Source organism: Pocillopora verrucosa, chromosome 10 (genome assembly GCF_036669915.1).
Source record: "Pocillopora verrucosa isolate sample1 chromosome 10, ASM3666991v2, whole genome shotgun sequence".
Classification (NCBI taxonomy): Eukaryota; Metazoa; Cnidaria; class Anthozoa; order Scleractinia; family Pocilloporidae; genus Pocillopora; species Pocillopora verrucosa.
The window spans coordinates 20,467,598-20,490,423 of NC_089321.1; the positions used below are offsets into that span (position 1 = coordinate 20,467,598).

Sequence of the window (22,826 nt, forward strand, 5' to 3'; positions counted from 1 at the left end):
GCAGTCGCTGACGTGTCAAGGTACTTTCTGCGCATGTAAGAATGTTCCCTGTGCGCAAGCTCAGTGAAGCATAAGGTAAAATCCAAGATGGCGGATAGTCTGGTGGTATTGATCGAATGAGATGAACTAAAAAATGTTTAAGAAACTAAAGCAGAAATTAGCGGAGGAGACGGATGGGGAACAGAGCCCCCTGAAGCAAAATGCACGTCAGGTAATGATTCAAAGTTTTGATCGACTGCACGCGTCATTTCCTCTTCTGTGATAGAAGTGTTTTAACTGTTCTCAACGAACAATGATCTTGTCAAGTTTTATTCTGTGTGTATTCTACTGATCGTCTTGTGTTGAATAATTTAGACTCCAAAAGAGCCAGGCAATGAAAGTACCAATGTAACCCTGGCGAAATCTGAAGAAAACCGTGTATTTCCGCCTTCAAATTCAGCTGCAAATGTAACAAGTTCTCCTTCGAGTACATCATCAACTCCTAAAACATCACAGATTAAACCGAAATCTACGCCACGAGAGGTTCTCGACCGAGTCTACAACCTCCTTGATTCTAAGGTATATTACAAATGATTGACCTGAAGCTATCGCATGAGTGAGTTAAACCTGATTGAAAATCAGATATTTTTTTGTTTCCAAATCAATTATACTGGATCGGAGGTGATCAGTGATCTTCGTTAATAACAGTTTTCAAAACAGCTGTATTTTTATATGTGATTGTATCATCCTTGGCACTTTCTTTAATTTTTCCTCTTAGTCTAGTTGGTCTTTTTTTGTTACAGGTTTCCTTTGTCAGCATAACTTTAAAATGTTGTAGATTTTAAAGGTTTCAGGCTATTGATTTGTAATAGTCAGTGTATTAAAAACAAATCAGAAATAAAAAGGAAAAAGAGATAAAATGAAATAAAAAGGAATTTAAGTCTCTAATTAAAAGAAACTTGGGTGCTGCATTAATGGAGGATATTACCAGATAATTGGTTTTATCAACAGAGTAGATGATGTAAATTTGCCACTTTGAGGAGGTCAGCTAACCTAAGAAATATCATCTCTAAAAACCCTACAGTGGCCTTTGACATTATCAACTCAGTTGTCAATACTAATTATCTTAAAAAGAATTCTTTAAATAGGTAAAATTTGACTCAGTAATAGATACTGATTGGAATCTCTTCTTGTTCACTGTTTTCTGGTCAAATTTAAATTTGGAGTGTTGTTGGTGTTGTTTTCCTGCAGAATAGAACCAAAAGTAATCTGAACTCACTTGTGACATCAACAAGTCACAGAAAATTATGACAAGAAGGATTGAAAAGATTTTAAGGATAAACCAAAAAAAGTCAGTAATGATAAAGTTGCAGAGAAGCTGGTTAATTCCAAGCATCTTACTTACTTATATAGGTAATCAGAATGCAAGATCTAATTCTTTGCCCACTCACTGTGCTACATTATAAAGTTCTGTTATGTATGTATATATATAATTATATATATAAATATAAAACAGAACTTTACAATGTAGCACTGTGATATGTATATATATAGAAAGTCCGTGTTTTGGTTTTTCTGTATTACAGTGCTTGATACATTGAAGTAGAGCATGATATGTATTGAGTTTGGGGAAAAACATTTAAAAACACATGTTAATTGTGATTAACTCACTCTTTGATGGCAGAAAAACAACAATAACAACAGCACTCCAAGTTTAAATTTGACTAGAAAACAGTGAACAAGAAAAGATTTCCACTGAAGAGTGAAATAGGCTTGTCGGGATGAAAGTGTAGTCTCTTTGTTTTTTCCGTAACTCAGTACATATATATATTCATGAACATTTAGTGATTTGATGAAATCCCTTGTCTTAAAACAGTTTAGTGTTTAATTCTGACAAATTGTTGGAGGAATTAAATCAGAGGTAACTTGAGGATGAAGAAAAAATTCATGAAAATGCTAGAGTGAAGTAAAGCAAGGAAGTTAGTGAAATTCAGACCTTCCTAATTTGTTTATTTGTTTGTTTATTTATTTCATTGTTTAGGCTGTTCAGCCTGATTCCAGAAATGGAGAAAAGCCTCATTCTGGTGAGACAACTCCTCCTAAGAGCACAAGCACCCCAAGTAAAACTTTGTCACAGGACAGCATCAGTGATACTGAAACTCCCAAGAGAACTGTTGAACGTCAAGGATCAATCCCTCCTTCAAGCCCTATTTCTGTGGGAGGACGGTCTGACGCTGAGTCTGATGCAGAGCAAAGTGGCACACCCGGTACACCTGGGGCTCGCCTAGACGGAGCCACAAAGGAAGAGGTGGTGGCCATGTTTAAAAAACAAGAGAGAGTCTTGGCACGTTACAAGACCAGATTCTCAGAGGTATCCCACTTTGTAACATCTTTGTTTTTACATGATTTTAAAGGATTTCAATTTCAATCAAATTAATAAGGAAAGCTACAATGTTAGTAGTCTCCCAACTTGCGGGTATGGCTAAAAGGGCTAGGCTATTTTCTTGTATGCATTTAGCACTGGCACAGTTTCTGTAGTTGATATGAGTGGTTAGGAAAGCCAGGAAGAATGGAATATGAAAACAGCAGAGTTATCATTTACTTTTTGAGCTACCTTGTCATGCACAATCTTTTGTATTTTTGCATTCACATATTATTGATTTAAGGAGAAGTCTACTTTTAGTAATCACTCAGTTCAAATTGATGGGAATTCTATCGACAGGTGTGTTTATGGCAAGGTCCAAAAAAAAGTGTACTAACACATATTGGAAAGAAATCAGCCAGATTTCCTAGCCATTCCCTGCTTTGGTGCTTCTTTTGTCATGTTGCCTTAAGTTTTTTGTCTTTCTTTGATCTTGTTCATGGGCTGGGATTCATTCTCCTCACTGGTCTCGGCGCCAAATGTGCATGTATATTGAAGGTATCAAATTAGGCCATGGCTGTTTTTATAACACTGTTCACACTAAATGAGCTTTTACCAAAATTGCCCGTCCAATGATGAATTTGGTTTTTAGATATTTAATAAATTTTGACCTCAGCATCACTGGAATAGCTACTTGTAACAAATGCTGAAATTTCTTATGTTAGTATCAATTGTCATAAACTTTGCTTTTAGTGATCAAGAGGACATTTGTAATCTGAGTGCTCATCTGTACCATTAATAACTGAAACAGCTTTAGACATTAAGCAATTCTGATTAGTGTTTTGGCAATTAAAAATCACAAATTAGGTGAACATGAAAAAAAAAACTTCTGACAAATTGGTTTTTGTAAGATAATGGTGCAGAATTTTTTTTTTTTGTCTCAGTTTAGAATATTTTGACCAAGTATAATTTATAAATTTACATGTATTTCTGTTGGTTTGAATGTTTATGATCAAAATATGAAATGAGAATAAATTCAATCTCAACACATAGCAATGAACTGAATCATAGGAAATATAAGTGTAATGTAAACGAGTGTAAATTATTTTTTAAACTAGTTAGGTCGAACATTGTGATTTTATCTTGTTTCTGAAGTATGACCACAATTCTATAACAAAGAAAAATACAAACCAATTCACAGTATAGTTTGAAATCATTTTCATTGGAAATTCATATGAAACATTACAAGTGATCAATGTCAGGCACTGTCCACCTCAGCATAAGGCAAATGAGGGCAATTTTTTTTTGAGATAAAAGTAAGTTTTTAATTTTGTTTTGCTTTTGTTTTATATTTTAAGTGGAGGTGTAATTTTACTTGGTAAATAAAGTAAGAGAAGAAATGAACAAATCAAGAGATGTGTTTTAAAATCGAGTTACAACTCTTTTTCTGTTGTTGTAGGCATAAAATATGTAAAGGACAGTTAGTTTTTATAGAGGTTACCTAGGTGTTCAGTCATGTTGAACGGAATGCAGCTTAAATAATAAATGTCAGTTGATATGATTGTGGTTAGAAACATTTTGCATAATTTTTCCTTTATTCAAATTAGCCTGAACAATAAAAATCTACAACAGACAATAGACTGACATGAAAGGACTAGTTTTAAACAGCACCAAATCATCTGACTATGAATTTTAGAACAAAGTTCTACTTGCAACCGCTAAGTACATGTTTCTGGGAATAATTTTCTTGTATCAAGAACAAAATGTAGATGTTATTTTAATTCACAACCAGGAGCATTTCACCTGGCTTAATTATTGTAAGTCTCTTCAGTGTGCATCAACATCTCACTGGCCGATATGTCGGGAGAAACAGTAACTCATGTTGTACGCTTAAACATGAAGAAATTTATACAAACTTCACTTCTGAAGTTATTCAGCAATGTACACATAGTCTTGTATTTCAAGAAATGTTTATAATTGGGAATATTTTGGGACAATGGTCTTAAGATGTTTTCCTGTATGGGAAGCCAACTTGATACTGAAGAGAAACAGAGAAAGGCTCTTAGAAAGGTAAATTTACAATGGCCATCCTTTTACAGATACTGTACATGTAGGTTGGACAATTATCTTTGTTTTTAATTCTGGAGTGAGTAGAAATGAATCCTTAGAATCAGTCATATGGGTTGCTGTAGTTGTTAACAAAACATTCTAGTCAAAATGTACGGGAAAATATAAACTGATGATGTTCCAATTTGTTTTCCTGAACGTGAAGGTTGTGGAAGCATACAAGAACCTACAGAAAGAAAATGAAAAGCTACAGGTACACATGTAAACAAATGTGTGAAAAGTTGATAGGTAACAGATGACTTGTGTTGCTGTTTTCCTCTCTATTTTAATGTTGACCGCAATTGACTGAAAAGAACTTACATTTATTTATTAGTTTTATTTGATCAAAAGTGTTTTTTGATCACTTGCATGCAAAACTTGAACAATAAGCTATAATGATATTGAATAAAGGGGGTATACGATACTGGATCTGATCTGAACTAGTATGTGATACATGCATGTCAATGTACCCTCTTGCAGAATAATCTCGCACAGAGTCAGGACAAAGCTCTCAGAAGAATATCAGAGATGAAAGAGGTGAATTTTAAGTTTGTAAAACTCAGTGTGATACAATTATCTTGACTTTGAGGGTAGATAATTGAAATATCTTGTAATTATGGTGTACATGTTTACATGTTATGCAACTGATAAACATTGTAATAACAAGTGTGTATTATAGGAGAGTCTCATTGCCTTGATTGTTTGATGTTGGTGTTACTTGACAAACTCTTGAATCATACTGTGATTGGTGATGGCCTGGCTTGATGACTAAATGATTACTGAAAGTTCACAAAAGAAGGTTCATACATTTGTAGTCTTTGTCTTTTCTCAGAGGCTATGGTTTTCAGTGTTGATGTGTAACAGTTATTGGTACTTGTAGGTGTAAATGACTTTTGTAAATCTTGTGAGTTATCCTCAGCCTGGTAATTTAGGAGAGTTGTGCATTGCAGGTACATCAAGCTCCCTTTGTATGGTTTGTGTAGAAATCTGAGATATTTTGTAAAATCACAGGGCAGTTTGAGTCAGTTTTTGTAAATCAGTCTGACAAATTTATTAACTTTCCATTTGTTCACAGACCATAGAACTTGAAAAACAGGCCAAGATGCATTTGGAGGAAACACTTCAGTTGTCTCTAGATGAAAAAGAAGACATCATCAAAGCTCTACAAACACAGGTGGATAATAACTAGTACATTTGTTCATTATGTTCGTGGGTAAATTCTTCATCTTTGATTCTCAAAATAATTTTATTTTTTTTATTTTGTGATATTGGCACCCATCAGCATTTCTCATCAACCCTGCCTATTTGGATGTTTGAATGTTTATTAGGACCACTATGTATTTTAGTTTAACTAGGTGTACTTTACAACTAAATGTTAGCCTCACCTGGAAACTAAATCTGGATATAATTGCTCCATGATAGGTTCAACTACTCAAGCAGCAAGGCTCACTAGCAATTCCTGGAACTGATGTTCTTGATGCTGGCTTAGGTGAGCTATCTAAAAGATTTTGCCTTTGAATGTGTAATGACTCTTTTAAACTTGACCTTCATTGGTGGGATGGCATATGGGAGAAGTGATACTGCAGTGGCCATGCGCTTTTGCTTTCCTTCCTTCTTCTCCCCCCACCACCCTGTGGCCTGGGTTTGATTCCTGAACTTTTTGTCACAAGTGGGTTGTTAGTTCCCATCTTTGCTTAAAGGATTTTTTCTTTGGGTTTCCGTTCTCTACACAAAACACCATGCCAAATTCCAACCCTGTTTTCTGAGGGACAAACACTTTTCAATTTTCAATCAATGGTTGTTACCCTCCATTAATGTACATGGAGTGAATTTATTGGTATTTACATATTACAGGATCTCAAAGTGACGAACAGAAGCTTCAACAGCAGAGTCTGCAGGAGAGGGTAAGGAACAGTTTCATTATTATGTACAGTTACATACAGTTGTGAACATGTTTACATCTACAGCTGCACCATTAAAAACATTATTTTCTGATGTAGATGTTCTGTGATCTATGGAGTATTTTTAGTATTTAACCACCAGAAAAAAAGCAGCATGCTCTTGAAAGGTGTTTTCATCTTTGACTTAATACTGCACTAACTAGAACATGTGTAAAATGTACAATTGTTTCTATCTAGTGACCATTCATGTCTGCTTCACAACACAAACTCCTGATTTTTTGTGAATGATACCCCTCATATGTCTGTGTTGCTTATTTATTAAAGACTTTATCTATACTTGAAGATGAGATCTGTATCCATGCGTGGATTATATTGTTCAGAACGAAAATATACCATTGTATTGTATGTCAATTGACACTGGTTACATGTTGTTTACCTTCAGAACTGATTTCTTGGGATAGATTTTTCAAGATCCTTTCACAAAACAGTCCGTAGATTCCACCAGCCTTATTTATTTTATGATACTGAATTGGCAACTCATGAAGGGGGTATTTTACAAACCATCTTATGATGAAAAATTTAGGGCTCTTTCATGCAAGAATATTGCAAGAATCAATATGATTTCGGCTGTACTTAAGCTCACGAAGTTACATTTGTGCAGATTCTTGTGTGTGAAGTGTTGTTGAAGGGTAAGTTTGGTCATTCTCTTCATAGATTGAAGGCCTTCAAGCTCTTGTGGAGAAACAAGCGAGGGAAATAAACGAGAATAAAGTACGACATTGATTTTCTTCACTTGCGTACATTTACTATTTTTAGATTTATTTGATATATTGCTAATGTTGCGGTTTTTTTGGCTACACTGTTCACAGACCTTCCGTTTTGTTAAGATTAGTGGCCACAGCGCAAGCGAAACAAGGATCACGATCTATCTGCAATCCGCGCTCACTCTTGTGTGCTTGTTTCGTGCTTTCCCACTTGATTGCAAGAAAAAAAACAAAAAGCGGTTGGGGACAGACTAGTTTTAAGCAGTCTGCACACGAGGGAGGGGATGAAGTAGTTTCTTTAAAGTTATCTTGTTCATTTTTTTCTTTTTTTTTTTTGTATGTTACTAGGAAAAGTCCATTCAACACGATCATGTAACTTCGAATCAAATGAGGGAAGCTAAAGCCTTGATACTTAGACTAGAACAAGAGAAGAAGACAGCTATTCAGGACATGATGGACAACCTACAGACTGCGCTGCGGGAAAAAGACGAGGCTGTGAACAACGCTAGTGAAATGAGGAAAGTTCTGCAGGAGCGTGAGGCTCAAAACGAAGAAATGAAAAAAGAAAAAGACGAGTTCTTTCTCAAGATGGAGAAGCAACTCGAAGAGTCAGAAAAGAGAAGAGAAATTGCCGAGTTGAAGAAGGAGCGAGAAATTCAAGAGATGACTGCAAAATACGAGGCTGCTGCAGCTGCGGAGGAAAATGAGCGCAAATCAATGATGGAGAAGTTGAAGAGAGACAAGGCGGAGGTTGTGGCAGTCATGCAGAAGGACAAGAACGAGAAGTTAGAGGAAATGTTAGTTGCCAAGGAAATGGAGTTACAGGAGGCTCTGACTAAGAAAACAAAGGAAGTGGAGTCGATCTTACATGCTAAAGAGGAAGAGATGAAGTTGAAGTACAATGAAAAGGTATTACAGAAGTACACGTACGCTAGACAAAATCCGGTGTACAAATTGTTTGGGGGGTAGGACTCGGCGGTTTGGTGGGAGGATCCTTAAGGTGTGCTATCCACCTTTTGAACGACAACAACTTAATGCGTGCGTAATTGTAAAAGGATGCGGGAACATTTTCTAATCATTGAAGAGGCAGATTTAAATTCACCTTTTCGTTTTGGCTGAGCAGGTCTTAGGTTCTTGATAGATGGCCACTTTCACACACTTTCTCCTCGGAAGACAAGTTAGCTGGGCCTAAAACATTTTGGTTAAGTAAGAGGGGTCTAGAGGGTAGAGCGGATCCCCCCTTCAAGAAAAAGGACTATTTGGCATGATGAAATAACTTGGCACTCCCCAAAACAGCGAGACACTTACGTTACGTTACATCTCTCTCGATGGAAACTCGTGCCCAAGCCCCTGATTTGGTATGGCTCGTATTGGGCATGAATGACTATTGTTTGGTTGTTTTTAGGTGAAGGAGATCGAGATAGCAGTGGACGAGAAAGAGCTACAGAAAGAAGCCGCTTTGAAGGAGAAAGAGAAAGAACTCCAAGCCTTGAGGGAACAAATGGAATCGCTGTCAGAAAATCTACAAAGTAAAACCTCTGAAGCTTCGCGTACTGGACAGGAACAAGCCAGTAAGATGTCTAACCTCTTGGCTGAGCTGCAGAAGACATCTGTTGAAAAGAGAGGCAAGAGAAGTTTAAAAATATTCTACATGTAACGGTCTCAATGTAAGACAAACGTTCACATGTGTCTGGTACGTGTACCAAGGCCAACTTTAGTTCTAGTTGCTTATTTGCTGGGTACATGTATCTAGTTTTGAAAATTTACACGAAGTCTACGTGTGATCGAGACTTCCTGTTTATTTGCTGCGTTAGTGTGCTCTAGTGGCCAGGGTGCACATGTATTTATACATTTGCACAACACGTATTTGAGCCTTAAGTAGAAAGCACATTTGAGTGCCAACCAACTTTGGCTTTAATAAATGTTTAAATTTAAAGGGCATTTACACTGAAGGTGAGATAACGTAGGGTTCTAATAGGGAAAAGGTCATTAATCAGATTATTTACATTTTAATACTGTACGTAACGCATGTTAACATTCACTCTTTTTTTTTCGTACAGTTCTCTCTCTTTTCCCTATTGAATGAGGTGTGAAGTAAGACTACCCCAACATAAAAAGTAATTGGTACCTTTTCTTCTGGGAAAAGAACAGTTCTTAGGTTGTCAGTCATCATCTTTGTCACTGCTTTTTCAGATTTGGAGCAGAAGCTATCAGAGACTCAGCAGAAACTAGAACAAGAACAAGTGAGTGCTTTCTGATCGTTTCTGATTTTCAACAATCCTTGTGGTGCATCAAAGGACGATTAGGGGTCCTCTTATTGCCGTTTAAAATTGCTTGGAATTCTTGAAAATTCAACGGGTAAAAGGATTGCTATACCGGTTTGAAAATTTATTTTACCTGTCATGCTTAAAATAAGGGAGAACACTGCATACAGACACCTGGGGTACACAGCTCCGTTATAAGGCATTGTCTATGAATAAGTGGTATTGAGATGCATGTATCCCAAGTCTAGAAGCAGGATCCCTCACCCGACCCCCCTTTGTCGTCTCATTTTCTGCTGACTGCAGCCGGTGTAAACTGATAAACTTTGTACTATAATGAACGCGTGGGTAACCTAACACCCCCCCCCCCCCCCCCCCCCAAAAAAAAAATTATTACGCATCCTCCGAAAAAAGAGTCGTGCGGAAGCATTTGCGAACGATTTTCAATTTCCCCCGAAAGCATTTTGTATTGAATAGATCCATCAATCTTACGTTTCCTTTTTTTGGTAGGCTAAGATCGCGGAGATGATCCAGCAACACAGTAATCTCCTTCAAGAAAAACAGGAAGAACATCAAAAAATGTTGGCCAAATTCAAGAAAATGCATCAAACGAAAATGGGTGAAATATCCGAGAATTCTAAGAAAGCCGAACAAAAAGTGGCTGAACTGGAGAAACAGCGAAAAGCCGAGGCTGAGAAACATTTGAAAGACTTGGAGGAGAAAGAGAGACAATTTGAGGCTGATAAGCAGTCAGAACTTGCTCGCGTCTCCAAACGAATGGAAAGTAAAACCAACGAGATGAAAAAGATTGTAAAGGAACTTAGGACAAAGCTCACTGAAAAAGAAAACCAAGCGAAGGAACTTGAGGAGAAAGTAAATATCATGCAACAGGAAACTGAGTCGGAAAAAAGTGCGAGTGTAAATGACTTTGAGAAGAAAGTTGCCGATGCTAACAAAATCGCCGAAGATTTACGCAAAGAACTACTGCAAAAAGATAGTACTGTTAGTGATCTTGAGAATAAAGTTAAAGAAACTGAAAGCAAGAAAGCAAACGAGGTGGAGGAGTTGACGAAAGACCGGGATAATCGTTTGAAGGAAAAAGAGAGAGAATTAGTCGACGTAAAAGGGAAGCTTACTGAAAAGGAATATTACTCCAAGGAACTGGAAAAGCAACTTCTCGAAATGAAAACCGAGAAGGATCATGAGATTGAGGCTGTCAAGCAAAAGGCGATGGTGACAATTAGAGAACTAGAGACAGCATTTAATAATAAAAGAGAGGAAGAACTAAAGGTTTTAAGTTCGGAGAAGGAGAAAGAAAACGTGGCAGTTAAAGAGGTGGAAAGTAAAAAGGACGAGCTTGAAAAAATTAACAAAGAGTTAGAGGAGAAGTTAAAGGCTTCCGCAGAGAACGAAAATAAACTCAAGGAAGAATTGGCCGGATTAAACCAGAAGTATAGAACTCAATTTGAAAATTTCAAACAGAAATATCAAACTGACGTTCAAAAGTACAAAGAACAATTGCTCCTTGCGGAAGAGAAAAGTCTTCAGAGTGCCTCAGAAAGCAAGAATAGTCACGAGAAAACGGTCTCGAGTTTGAAAGAGGAACACGAGAAAATTATTCAGAAACTTCAAGAGGAGAAATTGCTTATTGAAGAGAAATGGAAACTTGAGTTAGAAAAGGTTCGCGGAGATTTCAGTGGTAAAGCGGCTTCGAGTGAGAAATCTCTCAACGATAAAAATTCCGAAATTGCTGAATTGAATAACATGATTCAGAGTTTAACTGGCCAAATGAATGAACAAAAAGAGCAATCCCAGCGAAATATTGATGAACTTAGTCAAAGTATAACACTGCGAGATGAAAAGATTGGGAAACTGAAAGAAACTTTGAAACTTGAACAGGAGGCGCTCAAAACACAGAAGAAGCAACACGACGAGAAGATGAAACTGAAAGAAAAGGAAGTGAAGGAATTGGTCAATAAAATGGAAAAGGAATTCCACAACCAGCTACTTGAAAAAGAGAACGCTACCAGGGAGAAACTGCACGAAATTGCTCAGCATCATAATATGGGTGTCAAAGATGTAACAGCGAATTTAGAAAATATGAGGAAAGAAGAACTAACGAAGCTCGAGGAGCGACATCAGGCGGAAATATCTGAACTGAACTTGGGCTGGGAGAACAAAGTCGTGAGTATACGCAGAGAAAACGAGGAGACTATGGAGAAATTTCTGAGCGAAGCGCGGGAAAAGGAAGAGAATATGACAAAAGAGAATATCAACTTGAGGAACGAAATTGCTAAGCGAGAGAAAATACATCAAGCGAAGACGGAAGAGTTGCAAGCCAAAGCGAACAGCGTTTCAGAAGAGAAGGAGTCCGCCATGGAGAAGGTAAGAGAATTGGCCGAAGAGAACAAACGTTTTAGACAGCAAATCGAGAATCTTAACGTGGAAATGGAAAGTAGGATAAGCGAAATGACTGAAAGTCATAAACGCGACGTCGAGGACATTAAGAATCAGTCTTTAAAGAATGTTGAGGAACTCGCTCAACAACAGACAAACGCTTTAGCGAATCGCGAAAGTGAATTTGAAAATGCCAAGATGGAGACGGAGGGGCGGTTGAACGAAGCAATGGAAAGGCACCGATCAGAAATCGCGGAGATGCGGGATAGTTATCAAGCGAAGCTGCAGGAAGTCACCAACACTTACCAACAGGACCTGGCGCAAATCAAGCAGATTTACGAGAAGCAGAACGTTGAAATGGAGAAACTTAAAAAATACCACGAAATTGAACTGAACGAGCTTCGGAAAGGACATTCCAAGACGATGGAGGGACTGCTGAAAACCGGCGAGGATGATAAGAATAAATTCGCTGATCGAGAACGGGCACACCTCGAGGAAGTGGGAAGATTAAAATCCAGGATAGAAGAAGTCGAGATTGAGAAATCAAAACAAGTGGAGGAGTTAACACGATCGGGAGAACAAAGAGCGCAGAAGTTTGCTACCGAGGAAGCAAACTTGAGAGAGCAGTTCGAGCTTCTTAAGGTTAAGATATCCGATGCAGAGACCCAGCATTGTAGCAAAATGGAAGAGCTGCGGAAGTATGCTGAAGAGAATGAAAAGAAATTCGGCTTTGAGGAAACCAAGCTAAGAGAGCAAGTCGATGCACTGAGTAAAGCTGCTGAAGAGAGTAAAGCGGTGTTTGAAATTGAGGAGCGAAAGTTGAAAGAGCAAATTCAAGTTCTGGAAAAAAAGTTGGGCGAAACTGAAACAGTGAATACGATTAAAATGGACGAACTAAGATTGTCCGCAGAGCAGATAAAGACAGCGTTTGATCACGAGGAGAAAAAGCTGATCGAAGAAATTGATACCTTAAAGAGAACTTACAAACAACAGGCAGAGGAGATACGCAGGTTATCGAAGGAATATGAAGCCAAGTCTGTATTGGAGGACAAACTTAGGAAAGAAATTGAACAAGTAAGGGAAAGTCACAAGAAAGAAATCGAGGCTTTGAAGCAGACAGCCAACGAAGCACAGACAAAACATAGTGATGTAGAGAGTAAATTAAGCGAGGAGTTGAACAACTTGAAGAAGGAGCGTGCTAAAAAAGAAAAAGAACTTCAAGAGGGTAAAGCTAAGTTGTTAGAACAAGAAAAACGAATGAAGGCCGAGTTAGAGAAAGTTGAAACAGAAGTGAAGCAAACTTCGGAGGCGACGACTACGAATTTGCAGAAGAAACTGGATCAAATGAAAAAGGAAAGAGAACAAGAAGTGCAGTTGTTGAATACAAAATGGAAAGGGAAATGCGATGAGATCAACCAGCGTTACTCAACTCAGATACAAAACCTGCTGAAGCAACAGGAAGAAGATAAGAAGACTTTGACTGAAGAGCATGCAAAAGCGATGGAGGAATTAACAAATAAAAACAAAGAGGAACGTCTTGAATCGGAGGAAAGAGCAAAGAACCAGTTGAGCGAAGCACAGAACACTGCATCGGAGCTGCAGTTGAAGATCAAAAAAGCAAAGGAAAAAATCAAAAGTATGAATGCAAAACATGAGCAAGAGTTAAACGAAATGCGGGAAAGTCAAGAGAAAACTGATCAGGAGGTCAAAACACTACACGAGACGGTGTCCTCTTTGAAAAGAGAAATGGCCGAGAAGGAGGAAAGCTACGAAAACAAACTAAGAGAGACTGAAAAACGCCAGGAAGAGTTGCAACTAAAGATTGTGACCGGAGAAAGCAACAATAAGGCTATCGACGAGAAGTTGGCAGAACTGAGTCGCGAAAAGCAGGAGGCTCAAGATGCTGTTGCGACAAAGGAAGCTGAGTGGCGGCATCGAGTGCAGACACTTGAAGCTGAAATGGAGAAGAAGACGCACAGTTTTGAATCCAAACTGAAAGCGCAGGAGAAAGAACAACACGAAAAGCTCAAGGAAATCGAAGACGCCAAGGAACAGCAGTTGACACAACAAGCGGAGGAACTGACTGAACAGTATAGAAACAAGTTGACTGAAATGAAGAAGAAAGCAGAGAGCAAAATTGCTGGCTTGAGGAAACAGCTCAGTGCACAAGCTGTAGAAAAAGAGACTGCCATCTCCAATGTGATGGAGTCGCTGCACTCATCAGAAAGCAAAATCAAGGATCTCGAGTTGAAACATCAGGAGGAGATGGAGGGCTTAAAGAAACTTCATCAAGAAGAGTTAGAATCGAAACTCCAGGAATTACGCCAGGCAAAAAAAACTGAAGGTGAAAGTCGCGAAAAAGAGTTGCAGGGAAGACTTGACAAACTAGATGCCTCTAACAAAGAGCTGTCAGAAAACATTGAGAATCTTCTTGTTGAGAAAATGGATGCTCTTCACGAGCAGGAATCGGTACTGAAGGAAGAACATGAATTGGAGATGGAGAATCTGCGGAAAGAACATGCCAGTGAGTTGGAAAAGTGCGAGAAGAAATGCAAAGCTAGATTGAGCGAAAAAGAGTTGGACTATAATTCGAAAATCAAACAACTTTTGAGAGAGTTTCAGATTAAATATAGCGAGAAAGAAAGAGAGCAACAAGAAATGTTGGGGCAAGTGATAGAGAAAGGACAGAGAGAGGAACAGAAGTTAATCGATGAGTATAAAACTGAAATCATAGAATATCAGCGAGAACTTAAACTGCGAGAGGAGGAAATGTTAGCTTTGAAAACAACCGTGGAGGAGCAGCTGGCGCAAAAAGACAGTGAAATTACAGAACTAAACAGAACTCATTCCGAAGCGTTGCAAAACGTCGAGAGGGAACATCATGAAACGATACAAGAGATGGTTCGAAAGAATGAAGCCGACATGGAAAAGCTTCACGAGGAGAATCGAGGCAAACTTGAAGAGTTACACAATCGCCATAAGAACGAGCTGGAAACGCACGCCAGGGATCGCAAATCTGAAGTGGCCGCCGTCGAGAAGAAGTTCAAGACTCAAATGAAAAAAAACCAGAACGAAATGAAGAAGTTATTAAATCAAAAAGAGTCATTTATTCAAGCACAGAATGTGAGTTTGACCGATGCTGAACCCGGACAGCTACAGAGAGCAGGGTCATCTTCGTCCCTCAATAGTGTAAGTCAGGGGAATGCACGAAGAGATCACAGGAAGAGACCAGGAGCCTCTGATATTCACTATTAAGTTTTTGAGCGACAAGTACTTCTGTTTACGACCAACAACAATAACATCAACAACAACAATACTTTTCTGACGTAGCACTGTATTTTTTTGACAAGTCACCATTCAACATGACTGCATTGACAATTTCCGCTGTTTCTTTAATCCTAAGGAGTGTCATATTTGTGGGATCATTTATGTTGTTCATAGTTGTTTTTTTAATTCATATTTGATCATTTTCTTTTGCCATGTTAATCACAGCTATGAGACATATGTTATTAACAACGCCTGTCCATTTTTAATAATATTTACCGCCTAACTCTAACTTACTGAATGTCTTTTCATTTGTTCACCTCACTCCATCTTCCACTGCTTTACTACGCCCCTTAGCTACGATACCCAAGTGACACTACTGTGTGTTATTTTATCTACGTGACATAACTTGACATATTTCATCAAAGGCCACCCCCCATCTCACATCCATTATCGATATTTGTTTGTGAAGCTTTTGTGACATCTCATTATCCACTTTATGTTCAACATTCGCTTAAGAACAAACAAGACACAAACGTTATAAAAGCATCGCACTTACAGTCGCTTTAATACAGTTGCTTTACGTATCTCAGCAATGGCCCAAACAGATTTGGCATAAACGCGATTGCCAGCTTTTTTCTCCTCCGATTTACTCATTCTTACTATTTCCTAAATGAAATCAGGAAACGCACTTTTTCTCTCACTGATGTTTCTGTTTCCTTCAGGAACCTATTGCGGAGGATCCAAGTCAAACAGCGCTGAAGGTTTGTTTGATGTTTTGTACGCAATTTATCAGACACGTGAGCTTGATAGTTGAAAAATATAGCTGCGGTGTTATTATGAAGATCTTCCCACTCATTTCGTTCGATTCTCAAAGTAGTGAGCGCTGTGTTTCCTTAGCTGTAATAATTATTTGAAGGTTGCTAGTCATGATTTAAAGTTGTATTGAGAGATTGAATTGCTTCAGATTTTTGCACGAAGTAGAATCTTATCTCGGTCTTTTTTTTAGGAACAAATTACGCGGTTGAGAACAGAAGTCAGTGGCTTGAAGGAGAGAGAGGAATCACTGAAATCACAGGTCAGTCCTGGAGCGTGTGTTACATAGTGATGTATGTGCAGTTATACAACGACCGTGGACAGACACCTTATTGGTTGTTGTTGTTTTTTTCGATTTAACGATAAAAAGAGTGATTATCATATTTACTGTCACAGATTGAACAACTCAGTGGATCTCCACTACAAGGCAGAAATCGTCCCGCGCAACTGAACCTGGTGTCCAATCCTCTGTTGGATAGCCCTGTTCTGTTAGATCCAGGCCCTCCACAGTCGCCCGTGGAACCCACGGAGTTCGAGGTTGGCGCACGACGCTTTTTTTCTCTCTCTATCTTTTTTTTCTTTGAGCATAGTGTTGGTGTAACAAACTTTCTTGTTCATTTTATGCTTTCACTTCCGCAGTATCTTCGAAATATATTATACGAATACATGATGGGCCGTGAACGAAAGGTGAGAAAGTTGGATCAACATAAGTATGTGGGCAACTGCCCACCTACCCCTTCCCTAACCCAACAACATTCAATTGATAACAGGTCAGGGTTAATGTTGGGTTAGGGGAGGGGTAGGTAGGCAGTTGCCCAGATACTGATATTGATCCATAACGTTTGACTCCAATCTGAAATTTCCATTTATGTGTAGTCCTAACCTTTCAAGATCATGATCTTTCTTTCTATGGCTTTGTTTAATTTTTATTATTTTTATTATTTTTTTTCTTGTAATCAATGTGCCGGTTTTGGTGTGGTACGGTTGAAAGCTCGCAAAAGTATGTTTCTTCCAAGTCTCGGGTTCGTTTAAAAGTCTTTATTGAAATTGGGAACCCATTGTTCAAGAACCTTGAAAAATGCCTCTGGAGTATTTTCCAATCTGTAACAAGTGCTTTAACTGCTGGATGAAATGTTTTTGAGGCAGCTGAGTGTTAAAGAAAATACTTCGCCAAAAAGTTTTCTCAGCGCGATAGGAGAATTTTCAGTTTTGGAGCAAACCTTCGAATGTGTGTTGCTGAGAAAGTCAGTGTTGCTTAGGCCTTGTCATTAGACTCGTAGCCTTAATTCTGGAGAATGAGAATTTTAGTCTTGAAAATTGCATCAAAAAAGGTTAGCGAACTACACTGTCTGAGAATATCGTCTCCATTCGCAAGCCTGAGAATGCATACGTGTGTAAACACTTTAAATTCTGCCTGAGGTATCGTTATTAAGTAAACATTTACCAGTTACTCTATTTTCATTGCAGCAAATGGCTAAAGTGTTAGTAGCCTTGCTACGGTTCAGCCCCAAACAACAAAAGGAAATTTTACGTAAAGTTGACGAACAAGCAAATCAGGTGAGTGGTCTGAGCAAAAGAATATCAATACTGTAATACTTACCCTTGCTTGTATGTCTTTCCGGTTCATCTATCTGTTGGTGAACAAAGTGCCTTGAAGGCGATTACAGATTAATGTCGAATGTCAATCTCCTCCCCCTCCTCCTCTTTCTCCTCCTCCTCCTTTTTTCCCCCTCCTCCTTCTTCTCCTCCTCCTCCTCCTTCTCCTCCTCCTTCTTCTCCTCCTCCTGCTTCTCCACCTTCTTCTCCTCCTCCTGCTTCTCCACCTTCTTCTCCTCCTCCTCCTCCTTCTTTTTCTCCTCCTCCTCCCCCTTCTCCTATCTCCTCCCCCACCTCCTCCTTCTTCTCCCCCTTCTTCTTCTTCTTGTCCTCCTCCTCCTTCTCTTCATCTTCCTCCCCCTCCTTCTCCTCCTCCTCCTCCTCCTCCTCCTCCCTCTCCTCTTTCTCCTCCTTCTCCTTCTCCTCTTCTTCCTCCTCCTCCTCCTTTTCCTACTCTTCCTTCTCCTCCTTCTCCTTCTTCTCGCAAATCTTTCTGGGTTTTATCTTTTCTGCGTCTGTTTGGGTAAAACAGTTCACATATATATGAAAAGTTTCTCAGCATGTGACCCATTCCTCCCCCTCTAAAATTTAATAGTTCATCTAATGAATAAAAGAACAGTTTCAACTGGTCTAAAGAGTGCTTGACCATGAGAATCAGTAGAAATCTTTGACATAGATCCGTTCATTCCAATGCTATTTAAAAACAGTCGTAAATTATAACTCGCTCTCGTCCCACTAGATATAGTCATAATACCTAACTAAGATTTAACCAGCCCTGTTTACGTAATATTAAAAGGCGCTGCAAATCGCAAAATGTTAATAAAACCTTGGAGGTTATGTTTGCGGGCAGAAGTACACATGTAGCTTATTAGCTTTGAAATTTCAGCTGTTACTCTAAATTTTGGTGTAGAGTTCATGAATTTCAATATGTTAAAAGTTGTCAAAGTCGTTTCCTAAACATGTGTTGCCTTAAACTTAAATTGTCAAGTTATTATCGAGGCTTCTTTTCACTAGTGAATATTTAATCCGTGCAAACTGCTGGCGGTTTGCATCTGATTTAGTTTTTAATTTGATAAAGGGAGATAACTACTTATACTACAGAAAACGTTTTCGTTCATGTCAAGTGTTTACTTCGTCGGAATTAGACAATTACTCTAAGTATTCGTCATATTTAAAGCAATAACCATTGCCTTTCATGTCTAAGTTTCTTCAATTAAGATTCATTTACTAAAACGTTCATGAACAGTGCTATAAAATAATGCTGGATGCGCAATAAGGAAGAGTTGTTACCTACTTTTCTGTACTATTTACAAAAAAGGATGATAAATGGAGAAAACTGTATAGTGAGAAAATCGCATTTCATAGAAGTAATCTATTCATTCCCTAAAGGCTGCATAAACGCTTTTAAATTCGAGTTGAAATTGTGATTTGTACTCTAAATCTTAGATATCAAGCTTGTCGCCGTTAAAAATTAGTGTCAAATGGGAAGTTGTGTGTAAAGCGTTTGAACAAAAACAACAAAACAAACGTCCGTGGAGCATGTGTTTCGTGTGCGTCAACAAAAACACCCACTTTGTGTAACGAAGATTTTACGCATCGGTCCCGTCTTTGTGGATGTAACAAGTGTGTCACACAATGTACGTCACTAACACCCGAGTTCATGTCACATACGTTGGTTGACTTATTGTTTTGCCCTTTCCAGGGTGGCTTCCTATCGCCCTTTAGGGCGTGACGTTCAGTCTTGTCACGCAACAACATCAAGATGCCTTTGAGTAAGCATCACAAAATGTACACTTGTTATCAGAACTTGTAGCGAACAGCATGTCAATCATTTATTAATTTCCACCCTATGTTAATGTTCATTTATTTTTCTTTTCGCATTTGCCGTTGTAAGACAGAGTTTTCGAAGCAAACGTTTCGCCAGTTCTCACAGGTCATGTACAGTATAGCTAGGTTATTGTGCGGTCGGGTTTTCTATCAATCGCGTGAAAATATCTATTTACTCACTTGTGATAACAACTGGGTAGTCTTGGCTTTTTCCTTATCTCCTATGTTTAATTGAGCCGGTAGTTTTTAGTATCAGCGGTGCCGTTCATGTCGTGCGACCATGTCATGACAGTCTTTTTTTCTTGTTAGTGACTTCCCTTTTCTCGAGCTATATATGTTTGAGATAGTAGCGTGAATCTTCACATTTAGCTTCAGACTTAAGGTAATATCGACAGCAGTGACAAGAAAAGGAAACGGTTTATGGATTAGAAGAGAAGGGTTATTTTTAGCATTGAGGTGTTTTACTGTTTATCCAGTTTCAAGTGCAAGTTACGTTTGTAAATCTGATTAATTTTTATATGAGTGAGCTCGTTTTATGGACAGCGTGATGTAAAAGATCGTTCTCAACTTAATGAAGACTGAGTCATTCAATCATTCAGAAAACGACATTAACTGTTTGACGTTACCGCAAAATCAGACCTCTCTTTAAATTTTGTTTTTCATTTTTCTTTCAGGTGAAAACAAAGTCGTCGTGGTATTAACGATAGCGAGGCTGTTAGCCTTTTAGTTAAAGTATATATTGAAGAAGCATTGCTTTCTAGTTTTATTGATTAGAAATGTTTTTAATTTTGAACAGTGAACAGGCCCTTTTCTAAAATTGCGACTGAAGCCCAAAAGTTATAATCAGAAAACACATTCTCACCGCAACAATAATGCCCACCATAATAGATTTTACAATTTTCATTTACGTACAATTCCAATTATTGAGAAAGTGTCAATATGGCGTTTTCCGTATTAGAATGCGTTCGTATTGTTGGGGATGTGGTTTCTTCTTCAGGTCTATATATTCTCGACTTATTAAAGAGTTATCAAATGAAATGTGCAATATTACTGAATTCAGGGTGCTTACTTTTGGACTTAAATTCCAGGGCCGGGTTGTTCAAAGCTGGGTTAAGATAACCCAGGGTTAGTATAAAATTTGATTTAAGATCTGAAAGCTTGAAAAAAAAAATTCAGCTTAAATCTTTTTGTCTTCAATTTGTTGATTGAATGCTCTAAAAATAAATGAAGAAAATTACCCTCAAACAGCTTTTGAACAAAGAAATATAGAAACCTAGATTAAAATTTAACCCTGGGTTAGCGCTAATCGGCCTTCGAACAACTGGGCCCAGAACAATAGTATTGATAGTTAGCCGCCAATTTTGAGAAGGTCTGTTCAGGTTTGGACACAGAACTATCCTTTTCTTTCTGACGTTATTCTGTGTAACCTACAAACATGGTTTTGATTGAGCCATATTGTTATTATAAAGATTCACAAGATTTTGTGGTCTTAGTATGTAAATAATAAAATAGCTTAAATTATCTCAATGGTGAGTAATGATATTTAACACAATTTCTTGATACTCTGTTCAAGAAACTTGCTTGTGCAGGTACCGTCAGAAATTTAAAGCGGTAAAAGAGAAAAATTTCCTTTTGTGTTTTTCGTTTTGTTATGTTAGTTACTGACAAAAAAACCGACCGAGTAATTCATACTAACCATAATCTAACAAGCGCATCAGTCAATTCAACTTCCTCTTGAGAAGGGTAAAAGGGATTAAGATTAGTTAGAAAGATTAAACGTGGCTGTTATCGTTTGACATCCTTTATTAATAAAGACTATTCTTGCCGCAATTCTGTGAACTTATGGACTATCTGAGTGATCCCACAAGTCCATTCGCACTAAACTAGTATTCAGTCCTCCTAGTTTCAGGAACCGGAAATTGGATAGAAAATATTTCATTGTTGATTTTAGAGAAATAGATTTTCACCAATTTCGTCAACGGAATCGGTGAACTCAAACATTGTACTTACTTTTGGGGTTTACGCCTTACTATTTCGGTTCGCCCAAATTCTTATCCGTAACTTTGATTCGTTGATAGGTAGGTGGCGTCAACTTATCCGTATTTCTCCATACCAATTTAGACTTATCTCGCCAGACCCTTTGTTGAAGGCATTAATAGGGTAGAATATAACAACTTCATTGGTTTACTCTCTATCAAGATACATGTACCGTTGGAGATTATTCTGTGTATTGTTACGCAACTACGGCAGCAGCCTTACTCTTCACTCAATGATAAACGGGTTTACGTGTTACAACTGTTCTCTTATTAGGGGGAATGAAGGGGGGGATGGTTTGTCAAGACTTGCATCGACATCGTTGAAAAATTTTCGCATCACGAAGTAGCATAACTAGCCCTGGGTAATTATCGGTTTCCTAATCTCATGGCCTCATTTTTATCCTGTGGCACTTTTTCTGATAAGGATAATGGGTCTCAATAAAGTGAAGAAACCCTTTTTTATGTCTTGTTTGGTTGGTTATGATTACATTTTAATTTATCTTTTTATCTCTTTCTGTTCATTTATTCATTACTACCTTATTTTGATCAGACTCCGCATTAGGGTTTAGTCCTGGCAGAAACCGCATATATGAGCGTTTTTGCGCAACAAGGGCATCTGGAAGCAAGAGCAGTTGGATTTACCGACAATTTTCACTACAAAATGTTTGGTAATTGACGAATGTGGCCACGTAAGAGGATGTTACCTAAGTGATCCTGCTCGTAGACAATTTTACACGAAACTTTTGTTAATGGTCTTCTTGACATGTGCGTAAATGTAGGTAATAGCATGATTTCCAATGCAAGTTGGTGTTAATAAGCACAAGTAAATTTTTCAAAGACAACAACATTGCAGGGCAAGTGTAATTTGTAGTCAGAAAAATTTACAAGTGCATGTTAACACCAAATTGCACGACAAATCATATTATTACTATTTAATAATATACATCACAGAAAATTAAAGTAGACGACATTTTGACAGCGCGCTTGCTATTGTTACAACTTTGCACTCGTATTGCCACCAAATATGTATTCGTTCTCAGCCAATACGAAGTGCGTGATTTCTTCATGTAGGTTATTATAGCACATAAAGACAGTTTTTGGAGACAAATCAGATTCATGTGTCCTCAATATCCTTTAGTTACTGACGTCACTTCTTTTCACAGAAATTGATCTGAAAGCATTTTCACACGCACGCTAGTATTCAAAGAAACAACCTACTAAGTATGACATGACAGTTTATTTTTAAGCATAATCATGGTGTCCTCTTCACTAATTTAAAAATTACATTAGTCTCAAAATAGTTAAGGGGAGCTTTCAAAGGATAGGATAAAGGTATCTTCTGTTATCAAGCCGATCGATCCATGTTTCGATTTACATTAACTCATCTCTTGTATTACTTATCTCATAAATCTTTTTCTTGAATATTTTACTCTTCATGCAGTTAGGTCCAAAGGCTTACTTTACAAAGGTGCACGGTCTAAGAGACGTAATGGACTCGAATAAGACTAACGAACTCT

General features: G+C 38.0%; 1 protein-coding gene across 3 annotated transcripts; it reads left to right on the forward strand.

Moving 5' to 3' along the window:
- Nucleotides 1-75: 75 nt before the first annotated feature.
- On the forward strand, nt 76-21,738 carry LOC131774786 (golgin subfamily A member 4-like). Of its 3 annotated transcripts, XM_059090867.2 has the most exons (20): nt 76-211; nt 355-558; nt 2,021-2,350; nt 4,614-4,661; nt 4,928-4,984; nt 5,523-5,621; nt 5,870-5,936; nt 6,302-6,351; nt 7,063-7,119; nt 7,461-8,021; nt 8,518-8,737; nt 9,306-9,355; nt 9,884-14,959; nt 15,760-15,798; nt 16,044-16,112; nt 16,247-16,387; nt 16,490-16,537; nt 17,318-17,407; nt 19,149-19,218; nt 19,948-21,738. In XM_059090867.2, exons 1-19 carry the CDS (start codon nt 134-136, stop codon nt 19,176-19,178), a joined length of 7,314 nt encoding a protein of 2,437 aa, XP_058946850.2. In that variant the 5' UTR covers nt 76-133; the 3' UTR covers nt 19,179-19,218; nt 19,948-21,738. The 3 variants fall into 3 exon arrangements, with proteins under 3 accessions (XP_058946850.2, XP_058946851.2, XP_058946852.2); XM_059090868.2 differs by lacking the exon at nt 19,149-19,218; XM_059090869.2 differs by lacking the exons at nt 76-211; nt 355-558; nt 2,021-2,350 and adding an exon at nt 4,018-4,411.
- The last annotated feature ends 1,088 nt before the right edge of the window (nt 21,739-22,826 follow it).

Coding starts and splice junctions, on each gene's coding strand:
- LOC131774786 (XM_059090867.2), top strand. CDS start 134: ATGTTTAAGAAACTAAAGCAGAAATTAGCGGAGGAGACGGATGGGGAA. Junction 5,937..6,301: donor TGTTCTTGATGCTGGCTTAG/GTGAGCTATCTA, acceptor TACATATTACAG/GATCTCAAAGTGACGAACAG. Junction 8,022..8,517: donor AGTTGAAGTACAATGAAAAG/GTATTACAGAAG, acceptor GGTTGTTTTTAG/GTGAAGGAGATCGAGATAGC.